General features: G+C 55.8%; 1 protein-coding gene across 8 annotated transcripts in view; it reads right to left on the bottom strand.

Annotated features, from left to right (window-relative positions):
* Nucleotides 1–13892: 13892 nt before the first annotated feature.
* The window catches only part of SEPTIN9 (septin 9), a 150235-nt gene continuing 148104 nt past the window's right edge, over nt 13893–16023 (bottom strand). For all 8 annotated transcript variants that reach the window (XM_047081302.1, XM_047081299.1, XM_047081301.1 and 5 more), the window contains one exon: nt 13893–15824. In XM_047081302.1, coding sequence (XP_046937258.1) covers nt 15695–15824 — 130 coding nt within the window. In that variant the 3' untranslated portion in view covers nt 13893–15694. The remainder of the gene's footprint in view (nt 15825–16023) is intronic.

Consider the following 16023-nt stretch of genomic DNA (forward strand, 5'->3'; position numbering starts at 1 on the left):
AGCCGAAGTCGGACGCTCAACCGACGGAGCCACCCAGGCGCCCCCAGCCTTGCGATATTTGGATGGCAGAGCTAGAAAGTGGCGTGAACAGCTTCCGAGAGGAAAAGAGACCCCTTGCACAGGACAGAAATGCCACAGCAGTGGGGGACTGGAAGACAAAAGAGCCATGCCTTCAGTGTTTCCAGAGCAGTGACTTTTCAAGGAGGCCCGGCACCCAGGCCAAGTGTGAAGGCGGACCAATGACACTGTCAGGTGAAGCCTCGGGACATGTACCTGTCAGGTGTTTTCGGGCAGCCCCTGGGAGACACCTGACCTGGGAAGCAGGCGTCACAGTACGGAGGGTGGTAAGGAAAGAGAATTTGCACCCTGATGGGTGAGAGGGGTGTGGCAACCTCAGGGAACAGCCGGAGCTCAGAGAGGAGGACGTGGCGGGGAGGAGGGGGTTGGGAATCCATCAGGTGGGGTGGGAGCGACTCCTCGAAGCACCGGATGTCCTAATCGTGGGGAAGGACAGAATCGAGTGTGGTGTTGCTGTGCTGTCGGAGAATTTGGGAAGACCCCGTGACCGTGACCTAGTAGACCGTGTAGCCAAATAATAACAGCTACTCAAATATATATATTAACTCTAAGAAGAACAAGGGTACAGGGCAGGAAAGGTAACCGTAATAAGAGAATGTGCCTCGGTGGTGGCAATCAGGTGGCTTCTTCTAAGCCCTTACAGCATCATCCCAGTAAGGCAAAGGCGAAGGCATGGTTTTCACCCAATGGGGGCCATCTGAGAAGGAGGGAGAGCAGGTGAAGGGGTGTGGGGGGAGAGAGAGCGCCACGATAAATCTTCATCCTCTGCCACAGGAAGGTGAGGGGAATGCCGAGAAACGTCACAGAAGTGCATTGTGGCAGCTGTGCACCGAAACCAAAACCAGGTGAGGTGTGTTTGAGAAAGGGACCGGAGAGGGGAGATGGGGCCGTGTCTTAGTGCCCTCCGGCTGCTGTAACAAAATGCCAAGGAAGAGGCGCTCGTAAGCGACAGAAGTGAATGTGTCCCAGTTCCGGAAGCTGGAAGTCCAAGATCAAGGTGCCAGCAGGTTCAGAGTCCGGTGACAGCCCGCTGTCTGGTCCATAGATCACGCTCTTACCGTGTCCCCCGACGGCAGGAAGAGCTTCTAACGAAAGGGTACTGATCCCATTCCCGTGGCTTCGTCCTCATGACACAGTCACCGCCCAAAGGCACCACCACCTTGGAGGGTAGTATTTCCACGTACGAATTTGGGGGGGACGCAAACATTCAGTTCGTTGCAGAGACAAAGGGCACGGATCGGGTGCCTTGTTGCTACTTTCCTTTTAATATTATTTAACATTTAAAACTACACACACACGCTTTAGTGTGATGAAAAAATAATTTCAAGGGGCACCTGGGTGGCTCAGTTGGTTAAGCGTCCGATTTTGGCTCAGGTCATGATCTCGGGGTTCGTGGGTTCAAGGCCTGTGTCGGGCTCTGTGCTAACAGCTCAGACCCCAGAGTCTGCTTTGGATTCTGTGTCTCCCTCTCTCTCTCTCTGCCCCTTCCCTGCTCGCCCTCTCTCTCTCTCTCTCATAAATAAATAAGCACTTTAAAAAATAATAATAATTTTGAAAATATATAGATTTTAATGTTCTTAAGTTTACAATCAAATACAGCATTGATAATAAATACCTACAAATACTTAAGAGAATATACGAGGAAGGTACAAACACAACCTGTAGAGAAAAATCCAGAAGACTTAGAAGACACACACAAAAGAACAGAGAAGCAAAGCAGACAAAAGCATTAAAACCAAATGTGTTTGTTATAACAATAAAAGTAAATGATTAAAGCTCCCTTATTAAAAACAAACAAACAAACAAACAAACTTACAAGTATATGCTATTTACCAGAGGCACATCCAAAGCAAAAGAGAAATTAAATATTAAGGGGAGATTAAAATTTAAAACGGCAGGCCAAAATGATCAGGGAAAGGCAAACAAACAGAAGGCAGAGGCTGAGAATGTTCTTATTCATCGTCACAGCACCAGGAACAGAAGATAGTGAAATGCACAGAGTTATTTTATATTGATCAAAAGTAGAATCCACAACGAAACCATAATGTCATTTGTCATGTAGCAGATGAATGTTCAATCAAAACATATCAACAAAACGTGGCCAAATACAAAGAGACTCGGAATTACAGAGGCTGATGGGGTGCCTGGGTGGCTCAGTCGGTTAAGCATCCGACTTGGGCTCAGGTCATGATCTCGTGGTTTGTGAGTTCGAGCCCCGCGTCGGGCTCCGTGCTGACAGCTCGGAGCCTGGAGCCTGCTTCCGATTCTGTGTCTCCCTCTCTCTCTCCCCCTCCCCACTCGCACCCTGTCTGTCTCTCTCTCTCTCAAAAATAAACATAAAAAAATAAATAAAAAAAGAATTACAGTGGTTGACAATAGCCATCTCTCTTAGGATAACACGGACCAAAAAAAAGAGTATTTTAAGAATACAACTCATAAGGTTAAATAAGTTTCCATCTATGTCTATGAATAAATCAAGAGGTGGACTGTGATGGTCAGCCCCCAAGAGGACCCCTGAGATCCCCGTTCCCGCTTGGTGCTGAGGCTACTCCGTGTACACGATGCCGATGCGTCACTTCCAAGGTTAGGTTATGAAAGACATCCCAGCTGCTGTTCCGGTCATATTCTTTCTCTTTTCCTTGGGTCACTCGTTGAAGAGCCAGTTGTAATGTGAAGGGAGGCTCCCACGGCAAGGAACCCACATGGCTTCTGCCAACAGCCACAGGAACAAAGCCATCTGAGAAGCAAGTCATGTGGCCCCAGTGAAGCTTTCCCATGACAGCCGCCTTGGCCAACATCCTATCACTTCACGAGAGACCCTGAGCGGGACCTTCTCTCTCCCTTCGCTGTTCCTGAATTCCTGAGCTGCAGAGACTGGAGTGAATAACAGCCTGTTGTTTTAAGCTTCTGTTGGGAATAATCTGTTATGCAGCCGTAGATGACTAACAGATCGACAGAGAGTTGGGGAGAAAAAGAGGTTCTTCATAACATTCCCACTTTGCAAACATCAATGGAAAGGTCACAAAATTGATTTTACGTTGGGTCACAACGTGGCTCTTTTCCAACTGCTTTCTTTCCTACCCACGTACAGGTCACATCTGATAAGGAATGTCGAAACCCGGATAAAAAATGAAAATTATTGCCAGACCCCAAGACGGGGCCTTATGGTTGCCTAAAAGTCAAGACCGTAACATCTGGCTCTAATATCTGGTAGCGGTTGTATGGATTTATTCCCTCATTAAGGATATTTATTTTTTAAAAAGATATGTGGCTTGACTTCATATTACCGCTGACATAGCCTAAATATTTTGAATGCATAAAATTCTTTAACTGTTTCCATTCTTGCTACGTTCAGGTTTTCCACCCAACGGACACAACTGAGACGTGGTTATTTTTACCGTCCTCTGACCGCGTCAAGGCATTAGGCGCTGCATTTGCTAACTGAAGCGAGCAATACATATTTAAGGGTTATGTCTGAGCCAGACACTAAACTATTCCCCAACAAACAGGAAAGTCTGCTCTGTTCACATGGGATAGATAAAACTAAATCCAGGATACAGCACGTGGCCAAGCTCATAGTAAAATTTAGGAAATACTGTCTGTATGAATTTTGGGCCACTAAATACCTACTGTACCTATGTGGCCTCCATAATAAGAATAAAAGGTTTATTATACATGCAAAGGTTTTAATTGTTAATCCTTTTAATGTTAATTTGTGTTATTAATTTTCCATCTTATTACACCGAAGTCAGATGTAGTCAGCAATGTTTCTTCTTTGGGGATTTTATTGAGGTTTTCTTTTTTTGTTTCTTTTTTTTATTTTTATTTATTCTTGAGAGAGAAAGAGACATAGCAGGAGCAGGGGAGGGGCAGAGAGAGAGAAGGAGACACAGAGTCTGAAGCAGGCTCCAGGCTCCGAGCTTTCAGCACAGAGCCCGATGTGGGGCCTGAACTCGTGAACAGTGAGATCATGGGCTGGGCCAAAGTCGGACACTTAACCGAGTGCCCCTATTGAGGTTTTCTTTGTAGCATAGCTAGAATCAGCTTTTGTAAATGTCCATGGTTGCTTGAAAAGAAAATACACTACCTCCAGGGTATCTTGTTTGTTTGTTTGTTTGTTTGTTTGTTTGTTTTGAGAGAGAGAGAGAGTGTGAGCTGGGCAGGACAGAGAGAGGGAGACACAGAATCCGAAGCGGGCTCCAGGCTCCAAGCTGTCAGCGCAGAGTCCGACGCAGGGCTCGAACTCACGGACCACAAGATCATGACGTGAGCCGAAGTCGGACGCCCCCCAGGGATCTTTAACATCCACCCATCAGTTCTGTCCAGAGCTGATATTTAGCATCTCTGCAGCCTTACTGGTTTCTAGTCTACTTTTCCTCTTATGTGTTGAGAGAGGGGAGCCATAGTTCGCTAACCTGCTTGCTCTCCTGGCTCCTCTGCTCGGCCCTCTAGATCCCACGCCACGCTGTTTGCACGGCAGTCCCTTCCAGCAGGGTGGCCCCGTCGATCCGCTTAGCATTTCTGCCCTTGAGCTGGACGTTTTCCGGTATTAATATTACAACCCTGATACTTTTGTCTTTGGTCAATCTAGTATGTTTTTTCCTTCTTCTGTGTTTAACTTGACTGAGCTGCTTTGTTGAATACGTGTTCCTTACAAATACTATACAGCTGAGTTTGTTCTCTGATCCAGTTCTAGAGTCATTGCCTTTTAACGGGTGATTTATGCCATTTACGTTAATTGGTATAAATGAAATGGGCAGTCCTAACTGTATTATTAAATATCATTAGCTTACCATTTTCAATGTTCTTTTTTGTTTTCTCTCTCTTACTCTAGGTCTGAATATTGTATATATTTATATAATATATGTTTTACGTACATGTAAAATATGCCTGTGCATATTTTATATAACATATAAAATATGTTTGACATATAATAAATCATAAGAGTATTAATAATATGTGACACATATTATGTATATATATACACACAAAATACATTTTACTGTCTGTGTCTATTTAACATGTGTCTTGTTTTCTCTGTGATACAAGACAAAGATACACCATCCACCCAGGCACATAGTAGAAAATCCGTAAGTCATTTAAGGTCCCTCCTCCATCCAAGCAGTAGCCAATGCCTGATTCTTCTACGTGTCTCTCAAATCTGGCATCTCCTTTTCAGTCTCTGCCTCATGCCCGATTCTTAATGCTTCTCACCTGGATGGTCACATATCGTCCTAACTGGCTGGTCACCTGCCCTCATCCCACATCCACACGGTCTTTGTGCAGCTGATAGAATACACCGTCTGAAAGTGCACTGTCCAATGTGGCAGGAAAGTTTACTTTAAATAAAATTTAAAATTCTGGGGCACCTTGGTGGCTCAGCCGGTTAAGGGTCCGACTTCAGCTCAGGTTATGATCTCGAAGTTCGTGAGTTCGAGCCCCGCGTCGGGCTCTGTGCTGACGGCTCAGAGCCTGGAGCCTGCTTCAGGTTCTGTGTCTCTGTCTCTCTCTGTCTCTCCCCTGCTCCTGCTCTGTCTCTCTCTGTCTCAAAAATAAATAAATACTGAAAAGTTTTTAAATAAAGTTAAAAATTCAATTCTTCAGATACACCAGCCACATCTAAAGTTTTTAATAGCCACATGGGTCTCGTGGCTACCCCCTCTGGACAGCCTCCCCCCACCCTCCACCAGAGAACACCCACATGGCTGCAGAAGGTTCGTGGCACAACAGTGTTCTAGATGCAGATCTAACCACATCGGGTCCCTTCAGGAAAGTCTTCAGTAGCTCCGGTGGTTTGCAAAACACAGCTCAGATTCCTCACGGTCGCCCTCAAGGCTCTTCTCGACATGACCCCAGCCCGTATTCCGGCCCTTCTCCTGCCCATTTCCACATTTCCTCTCCAGCTCCACAGAATTATTTGCTTGTCTTTGACCACCATGCACTGATTCTCCTTCATGCCCTGACGCCACCACTCGGTCAACCAAGTGCTGTCCCTTCCCAGGCTATGTCTCTCTGGCGTCCTTCCGCCCTCCCCACCCAGGGTTCCCGCATCCCCTGTGCTATCTCCGTCCTGAACTATACTTATGAGACGGTCATCTGTCTTCCCCGCCAAGCTACACGCTCCTGAGAAGAGGTCCTGCCTTTTGTGACTTAGATTCCGCACAGAAAGCATACTGCTGGCACGCGGAGGTTCTCAAAACAAACATTCCTTAAATGAACCACCAGGTGATCGCACGAACGGAGACCGAGGCGCCAAAGTGGCGCCCGTGTGCTCAGCGGGCCGTAAGGGGACCGGTTAATAACAGAGCCTGGGACGGGGGCAGATTACACCTTGCGGCCGGTTCGGTCCACACCGGTGATCAAACTAGATGCATTCAGGGCTTTGAAGGCATGCCCAACGGCAGAGAGCAAGATCGATTTCCTTTGGGAGCTGCCGAACGTTAAATTAACCTTTGTAATCCCTGAAAAGTAACGCACACGTAGCCTGCACACTTTGTGGGCTCTGCAGCCGACGGGGGTGTGGTGGGAGCGGGGCGCGTGTGGGGGGACACCAGCCTTTGGAGCAGCAGAGAGAAAGCTGTATAAGCTGTGTATTTTTTGAGAGAGAGAACAAAGAAGAATTATGAGAAGCCCCCAAAATTACAAGTGTGGGTTACAATAATTGCTCAATTATAGACTTCCAGCTTTATTAGACACACACCCCCTCAGCTTCCGCAGCTTTCTAGGGGCTGCCTTGAGTTGACAAAAGTCAAAAAGCTCTGTGGGAATTCTGGCAGGGAGCTGAGAGCGGGTGGTGTAGCCCGTCCTGAGGGTGCGAGGCTGGGACGCAGAGGTCCAAGCCGGGGCCAGGGCTGTGTCTGTCTCCCGGTGGTGCATTCCCCTGGGGGACCGTCCAAAACCCTGGGGTTTGGAGGTAGAACTCGGCTGTTCACATTTGTCTACGAGGGGGAAGCAGCCGTGGCCCGTGGCCAATTGCTTTGGAAGTCCTGACGTATTTCTCAGGGTCCTTGAGGGCCCTGGATTCGGCAGAGAAGACCCTCCCATCAGGCTAACATCCATCATCATTTTCTCCATTTGCAGCGGGAACATCGAAGCTTCCAAGAGACGTCCTCTCCTCTTTGAGAATTCCCACCCACCTCTGCACCCTGGTGGCCTCCCGTTCAATAGCAAATCCCCTCCGTGCACCTGCCTCCCGCCACACCGGCCACCGACACATTTGGGGGACACGGGTATGCGGTCTGTAGCAGCTGGTGACGATGTTGGCTGACACCCGTGGAGCTGTCTTTATTGACCAGCCACCATTCTATGTGCTTCACAAGAACCGCCTCATTTCATCCCAACAGTGCTAGGAGTTACCAGGTATCGCTTTACCATCATTGGACACACGGGGGAACTGAGGCAAAGACCTCGGTGAGGTCACCCACCCAAAGTCACCCAGCTGGCAAAGAGAAGAACCGACGTTCAAAGCCAGCTGCCGAGGACTCTGCCCTTGGGTGACCTTTGCGAAGGAACACAGTCCGAGGGCCTGCAAAAAAGAGGGGCGTAGGCAGCACTCAGAGAAATGAGCCTTTAGGAAAAGGAAACGTAGATGAGACACTCCAGAGACCGCGGGCCCAAACTCCCTACCAAGCTCACGCTTGCTTAAGGACCGAGTCGTACGGGGGCCGCGACGGCAGGAATCCTGGGTTCTTTGCCCGCTTTCTGTGCACAGCGGATGTGCCCTGGGTCTTGGTTTTGCGAGGCTGGGGTTTGCCACGCGGGTTTTGTAACGCCTGCTGGCCGCGCATTCCCGCGCGTTGCCCTGGGGGCGTGCGTGTTAACCCGAGCGCCCACACGTGTGCACACAAACACACGCCCCCTGCTCGGAGGCCACAGGCAGCCCGGCACAGTGAGAGGTCGTCTTGCTGTGCTGCGGCCCGGCTCCTCCCAGAGAGGGGGGTGGCCGAGGACAGGGGACCCCAAAGCGGCACCCAGAGAGCAAGACACCTCGAGGAGGAACCCACCGGGTGAGGGAAGGCGGGGGAAGGGGAGCTGCGTGGGGAGGGAGCTTCCCGGAGGATCCTTCCACACACCCGCGGGCGGGAACCAGAGCCACCCAAGAGCCAGAACGGGGACCCCGTTTCCTCCTATAGGGTGGCATCCGGCAGGGCGTGGGGGGAGGCCGCGCCTGGGGCGCCAAAGGTGAACACCCAAAGATCCTCCTGAGCCCCTGTGATGAGCTGCCCGCCCGGGGTTAATCTGTTTGCCAATCCTGGGACTCGGCAACCCTGCCCGAGGCCACGTCCGCACCCCCACAGCTCGCCCACTGGGAGACGCTGCTGGTCCTACCCCCCCTCCCCCGCCCCCAGCCCCCGTCTCTGCTTTCCCAGAGCAGCTGTCTGGAGGGCACGCCTTTCCTTCCCTTGGCAGAGGTCCCCTGCTTCCTCAGGAGACCCAGGGATGCACACTTTTCTCGTTGTACTCGAACATGCCCGGAACCACATCCCCCCCCGTGAGACGGGCCTGTCCCAGACCCAGAGGGGCTGAGACACAGACCTCCTTTTTTTCAAAAAATATTTACTTAAAAAATTGTGCTAAAATATACCTAACATAAAAGTTGCCGTTTCAGCCTTTACAATTTTTTTTAGTGTTTATTTATCTTTGAGTGAGAGAGACAGAGCGTGAGCAGGGGAGGGGCAGAGAGAGAGAGGGAGACCCAGAATCCATAGCAGGCTCCAGGCTCCGAGCCGTCAGCACAGAGCCCGACGCGGGGCTCGAACTCACGAACCTGAGATCGTGACCCGAGCCGAAGTCGGACGCTCAACCGACGGAGCCCCCGGGCGCCCCTCATTTAGCCTTTTAAAAATGTACAGTCGGAGGCATTAAACACGTTCCTCCCGTTGTGCAGCCATCACCACTGGCCATCGTCAGAACTTTTTCTCTTCCCAGACAAGCTCTGTCCCCATAAACGCTGACCCCCGCCCCCTGCCCCAGGCCCTGGTGCCCGAGGACATTCTGAGGGTGAGCCGTCCTGGAGCCGGAACCCCCTAGCCCCCTCCCCTCGTGGGGCTCCCGGCGGGATGCAGAGGCTGGGGCGCCACCCTAGTCCTGAGGGGTGCCCACCCTGGCCCGGCTAGCTGCCCCTAGGATTTCCCTCCGTGCTCCTGCTCCGGCCCCTGGCCTCAGCCCCGCCTGGCTGGGTCCCTGGCCCCTCCCTCACGGGGTCCCTCCATGTGGCTGTTTCCTTCCGGGGACTTCTATTTCTTCGTGGGATGGGCTCCAATAAAGTCATTAATCCGGGAGATGAAGGGGCCGGGGGTGGGGGGGTTCTCCACGTGCCAGGACTTGCTGGTCAGCCTGATGCTGGTGTCCCCGGCACCCGAGGAGGGGGAGAGGAGAAGGGGAGAGGTGGGGGGAGGGGAGAAGGGAGGAGGGGAGAAGGGAGGAAGGGAGAGGTGGGAGGAGGGGAGAAGGGAGGAGTAGAGAAGGGAGGAAGGGAGAGGAAGACGGTAGAAATGAGAGGAGGGAGGAGGGAGAAGGGGAGGAGGGGAAGGGAGAAGAGGGAGAGGAGGAGGGTAGGGATGAGAGGAGGGAGAGGGAAGAGGAGGAGAAGGGGAGGAGGGAGGAGGGAGGAGGGAGGAGGGAGGAGGGGGAGGGGGAGGAAGGGAGAGGAAGAGGGTAGAAATGAGAGGAGGGGGAGGGAGGAGGGGGAGAAGGGAGGAGGGAGGAGGGAGAAGGGGGAGAAGGGAGGAAGGGGAGGAGGAGAGGAACGAGAGGAGGGGGGAGGAGGATAGGAGGGGGAGGAGGGAAAAGAGGAGGAGGAAGGAGGAGGGTAGAATGAGAGGAGGGGGAGGGAGGAGGGGAGAAGGGAGGAAGGGAGAGGGTGGGAGGTGGGGGAGAAGGGAGGAGTAGAGAGGGAGGAAGGGAGAGGAAGATGGTAGTAAATGAGAGGAGGGAGGAGGGAGAAGGGGAGAGGAGGAGGGTAGGGATGAGAGGAGGGAGAGGGAAGAGGAGGAGAAGGGGAGGAGGGAGGAGGGAGGAGGGAGGAGGGGAGGGGGAGGAAGGGAGAGGAAGAGGGTAGAAATGAGAGGAGGGGGAGGGAGGAGGGGGAGAAGGGAGGAGGGAGGAGGGAGAAGGGGGAGAAGTGGGGGAGGGGAGGAGGAGAGGAACGAGAGGGGGGGAGGAGGATAGGAGGGGGAGGAGGGAAAAGAGGAGGAGGAAGGAGGAGGGTAGGAATGAGAGGAGGGGGAGGGAGGAGGGGAGAAGGGAGGAGGGGGAGGAGGGAAAAGAGGAGGAGGAAGGAGGAGGGTAGGAATGAGAGGAGGGGGAGGGAGGAGGGGAGAAGGGAGGAGGGGGAGGAGGGAAAAAGGAGGAGGAAGGAGGAGGGTAGGAATGAGAGGAGGGGGAGGGAGGAGGGAGAGAAGGGAGGAGGGAGGAGGGAGAAGGGGGGAGAAGAGAGGAAGGGGAGGAGGAGAGGAATGAGAGGAGGGGGAGGAGGATAGGAGGGGGGGGGAGGAGGGGGAGGAGGGTGTTGTGGGACCAGCGCAGGAGTTCCTGGCCCTGACACTCTCCAAGTGATTAGTTTTTAAATCAGGCAAGCGGTTCAAGACCCACTCACTCCAGGCAGCTTTAATCACTCATACTCCCTCTTTATTCTCATTATTTACAGCCGTCCTCTCTGCCGGAAGGAAGGAAGGTGCTTTCTCCCTGGGCTCTGGGCACTCAGCTGCAGGCCCTCCGCCACCACCGGCCCCCTGCCCCGGGGGACCGGGCCGGCACTCTGCACGGGACCGCGGAGGGCTGGCCGGGGGTGCACTCCATCGTACCTCGGGTGTCCCCGGAGCCGCCCTGCAGCCCCGCGGGAGAGTGGGGCTCACACAGACCGGAGGAAGGAGGGTGGCGAGGCCACCTTTGCGGGGCTGCACGGAGGGGCTGGGCTTGGGGGAGAGCGAGCCCCACCGACCTCTTAGCAGGTGTCGCTGATATTATCAGAGAAAACCCAGAACATCTTATTTTCTGGGAAGGCCGGTGCCCTCGGAGTAGGGGCCGGGCTGGGGTCTGCAGCCAGCCCGGGTCGGCAGAGGGTCGGCAGCCTTCCCGGAACTCTCCGAGGACGCGCTCTCGGGTCTGGGCTCCTGGCAGCGACGTTTTCATCAGCGACCGACCCGTGTGCCGGTGTCAGGCCGGCTACCCCTGACACGGGCGGGTTCCGATCCCCCGGGCCCCTCCTGGCTGGGCCTGGGGGCGGTGCACACATCTGGAAAGCGTTCTCGACGCCAAGGCAGGAAACGCATCTGGTCTGCACAGCGAGTCCCAGTCTCCGCCATCCGGGACGTCCGAGCTGGGCCCGAGCTGGGCCCAACCTAGCCTTCCTCAGGGGGAGAGGAAGGGGAGAGCAGGGGTGAGGGGGAAGGGCAGGGCGGGGGACAGAGGGCTCCTGCCCGAGTGAGGGACGAGACAGCCTCACTCGGGCTCCCTGCTGGGTCGGAAAGGGGGTGGCTGGGGACCCCTGCAGGGTGGTACCTGAGAGGGAAAACCTCCAAAGCCCTCAGCTGCACACACTGGGGTCTAGCCCAGATGTCTGCATGGCTCCGTCCTCCCTCTCGCCCCCCAACTTCCTCTCCCCAGCACCCCAAGCCCCAGGGGCCCCCAAATCCAAGTCAGGCAGGATACGAGACAAAGCACAGGAACATTAATGCTATGAAACTCCGCCCCACCCCCCCACCAGAGTTGGCACCAGGGAGGGGGACGGTGGGGCTTTTCGTTTCTTTGTGGCGTATTTTCGCTTCTGGCATTTTCCACGTTGTCTTTCCGCGCATAGGCTACCTTTGTAGTCGGAAAGGAATGTTTAAAAATGGCAGGGAGCACATCCATAAATACAGATCAAAAGGAGACCCCTTAGCTGATTTCCACCTGGCTTCTTCCCCAGGTGGAGCCCACCTGCCCTGGGTCCCCCCCGCCCCCCCCCCCCCAGATGCAAGTTCACACACAAGGCAACTTCCCCAGCTTTGGAAAAGCCACAAAATTGCCTATTGATTTAATCATCTTCTGGCTTGTTCGGGCCCAGCAGGCCACAGCACGGAAGACGTGAGCTCAGGACACCTGGGTGCCGCAGCACCCTCGGGACGTCCCACCCCCACACAGGGGCTCAGAGCCAGCATGAGGCTATGGCTGGTCCTTGGGACCTCCTGCTTCCCCCAGGATGTCTGGGCAACAGCCTGCGCCTCGCAGCTCCTCAGGAACCCCTTGGGCCAAGGAGACTGAGACCAGGGGCCTGAGCGGTGGGAGAAGGTGGTGTGGAGTCTACACAGGGTGAGCAACTTGTCCAGCTCGCCCAGGACCTTCCTTCCTGGTTTTAGCACTGAAAGTCCCGCGTCCCTGGAAAACTGGGAGAGTAAGCCACCTGGATCTACAGCAGGGGATTTGCTTGGTTGGGGGAGGGATGGAGAGCCCCATCACTGCAGGCATTCACGGACTGCCCTTGGATGGGAGCGTGGACGGGGGTGTTCTGGTACCAGCCAGACGTGGTAAGTAGGCCCCCGGGGCGAGGAGCCCGATTCCTGAACTGAGACCAAGGCTGGGAGAGGGTGCTGGGCCCTGGAGAGGGTCAGGTCCAGAGACAGCAGCTGGTGCACAGGGATGTGCCTGCAGGGGTGAAAGTGGGGACGCTTTTCATCTGGAGGAGGGAGCGGGGCTTCAGGGTCAAGGAACCGCCAAGAGCAAACAGATCAGAGCCCGAAGGGCCGGGCCCAGCGGCCCCCACATCTGGACTGACTCTCCTCCTCCTCTGGAGCCCACGGCAGACATCTGCAGTCGGTAACACACCTCGGGATCCTGGAGGCAGGGGCCCCACGTGGCCACCGCCCAGTGAGTCATTCGGAGACGAAATCCGTTCTGCAAAATGAGCCCACCTGCCCGACAGAAGGGCTGGTTGGGGAGGTCATGCCGAGACCTCGCAGCTCGCGGGGGGGCAGAGCAAACCTTGTCCCCAAACCATCGGAGTCCCAATGCGGGGACTTGTGCTTACCACCTTGTCCCTGAGGCCTGGGGACAGAGGGGGAAGGGGGTGCCGCGGGCTCAACAGCACCCACCCCCCTCCCAAATTCACGTCCTCTCAGAACCTCGGAGTGTGGCCTTATTGGGAAATGGCATCTTTGCAGGTGTAATTAAGGGAAGGACGAGCTGAGTCATCGTGGATTCGGCTGCACCCGAAATCCAATGGGAACGCCTTAGAAGAGGCAGGAGAAAAGGGGACAGCATGGCCTGCCGACCCCTCGATCTTGGACTTCTGGCTTCCAGGATGTGAGAGGACAGATTTCTGTGGTTTTAGGACCCGCCCCCCCCACCATGTGTGGTGGTTTGTGATGTACAGCAAAGGGCTCCAGGCCTCCTTCCCCAGGCCCGTGGGGGGTGTGCAGGGATCCCCCGAAGGCAGCCTCCTAAGCCCGTCTACTGGGGCCCATGCTCTCCGGAAGGAAGTTCACCAGCATGCAGTTACTGTCAAATACGGACCAGTTCATAGGGTTCGATCTGGTAAAATGAACTTTAAGAAGAAAAACTTCCTTCCCAACGACACAGGGAGAGAAGCGGCTTATGGCGCCTTCCTGTGCAGACCTCTCAAAGCCTCCCGAGAAAGGAATGAATTAGGAAAACTTTGCCCTTCACCTTCCACATAAGCAAGAGCTTCTAAGTCCCCTGACGCCGGTTCCCCGGCCAGAGACTGAACGGGCCTGGAGGCCACGCTGATGCCAGCCAGCTTCCTCGCAAAGGGGAGCGGTGCCCCTGGGGTCAGGAAGAGAGAGAGAGACAACCAAAAACCAAAACCCAAGAAGCCCTTTCCAGGTTTGCATTTGGAACATTTATTTCAGGAAATACATTTCCAACACTTTTGTTATTTATACAAAAAGACGAATTTCTCAGGAGGCACATAGCAGAGGGCCACTGTGGAACAGAGCCCAGTGAAACTCACAAGTTTTCAAAATCTGGCTACAGAGAAGGAAAGCGAGAAGCCACCCCAAGGCCGTGCCCACCGCGGAGGCCGCCCCGCGCCCCCGGGGCCCCGACGCTGAAGGCGGGGGTTTCCTTCGAAGTCTTGGGTCTTGGTTTTGGCAAAAACGCGGCAAGTCGGCAAGTCAACAGTTTCGCCAAGGGGTCCTTCCTGTCTCGGGTGGGGGGGGTGAACGTGCAATGCAAGGACATCGTACGTGCACACGCACACGCACAGGCCTGTCCACATCCCCTTCCTCCCGAGGCTCTTCTCGGCGGCGGCAAGAAGCCAGCGGGGGGGTAAGACAGACGTGTACCTCGCCTGCATCTCGTCTCGTCTCGTCTCATCGACCTGAGCCAGACCCCGCGCTCTCCGGGAGGCAGCGCGTGTGATCTGCTGTGCGTGGCGCGGACGGTGCCTGCCGGTGGCCCCGTGGAGACAGAGCGTGCGGGGGTGGGGGCGGCAGAGACCGGCCGGGCCACCGTCGGGGAAAACCCGTTCTGCAGCCCAGCTGACTCCTGGCCTCTCCCTCTTTGGGGGGTGGGGTGGGGGTCTCTACCGCGGGCTCCGCGGTGGCAGGAGCCCGGGGACATCTAGGGCAACAAAAAGCCTGGCCTCCCACCTCTCGGGGTCATGGTGTCAGCAAGGCCTGGGCCGGGGGGGGCTGGATGTGTATCTGGGGTGACCACCCACGCAGAACCGAACCAGAGCATCCTGGGCCAGAGAGATGTCTAAACAGGCAGACAGACAAACACACACACTCTCCCAGTCAGATGGCGGTGCAGGGCGAGGCCCCGGGGACCACTGGGGCCTCTCGGCACGGGCCCGGCCCCCTGCTGCCCGCACCTGCCACCTCTCTCTCCCCCAGCATCTCCACCAGATTCACTTGCTCGGACCTTCTCAGACGTGGTGGGGGTGGGCTGGAGTGGGGTGCATCCTTTCCTTCCTTCGAATGACTCAATCCCGGGGGGGAAGGGGGGACGAGGGAGAGATAAAGACCCGTCTCCCTGTCTCCCCGCGCTGCCCCGAGTTGCGGTGGAGGGGACGGGGGGGGGGGGGAGCGCTGGCTCGCGGACGGCTGAGATAAAGGCACTTTCTGCTCTAGGACGAGCGGGCAGGTGGGCGGGCGGGCAGCAGCCAACGGGCCTCCCCGTGTCTAAGCAACTGGCAACTTGCGTCTCACAGAATTGACTATTCTGCTCTCCGGGTGGGGCAAGGGCGGGGGCTCTGAGTCACGGCCCGGGCCTCGGAGGGAGGAGGGGGGCAGGAAGGGGGTCCAGGTCACCAGGCCGGCGGCCGCTCACGGCCACCACGCTCGGAGGCTGTGGCCGAGGGGCCACCAGGAGCCGGGCCCGGGGTTGGGGGCTGGCCCTCATCAGCGGGTTCTCTCCTGCTCCTCTTGGCCGCGGGACGGCCAGAGAGGCGGCCTCCTCGCCGAGGCCCGCCCGGTCCGGGCCCCACAGTCAGCGGCTAACAAGGAACACGCTCAGGAGGGCACACGCCATCTTGTTACTGGGCAGCGTGGAAAGGGGCGGAGAACGACGACAAACGGAGGAAATTATATAAAATAAAACGGGGCGTGTGGGCGGGCCTGGGGGGTGGCGGTGGAAGGGACTGGGGGGCGGGGTCCTGGGGGGTGGGGGCAGGGGTCTACATCTCCTGGGCTTCTGGCCCCTTCTCCTCGACGCCGTTGGACGTGCTGCCCTCGTGTAGACGCTTCACCCGGTACGCTTCGAAGTGGATGCTGCTGGTGATGTCCTTGATGTTCTGCATGTGTGTCCTGGGGGCGGGGGGCACGGGGAGGTCACAGGGCAGGCCACGGGCGGGGCGGGCGCTGACCCAGGACTCCCACCGCCTGCCCCCTTCCACCCCACCCTCCCCCCCCCCGCTTGGCTCTCAGGCGGCCCCCAGGAGGGCTCCCAAAGCCCATCAGTGGGGCGGGGTAGGGGTGGAGGGGGCAGTCTCCGTGGCAACCCAGA

This window comes from Lynx rufus, unplaced genomic scaffold, assembly GCF_022079265.1.
Source record: "Lynx rufus isolate CCGP_SWC_20201006 ecotype Redwood Valley unplaced genomic scaffold, mLynRuf1.p SCAF_18, whole genome shotgun sequence".
In the NCBI taxonomy this organism is placed as follows: domain Eukaryota; kingdom Metazoa; phylum Chordata; class Mammalia; order Carnivora; family Felidae; genus Lynx; species Lynx rufus.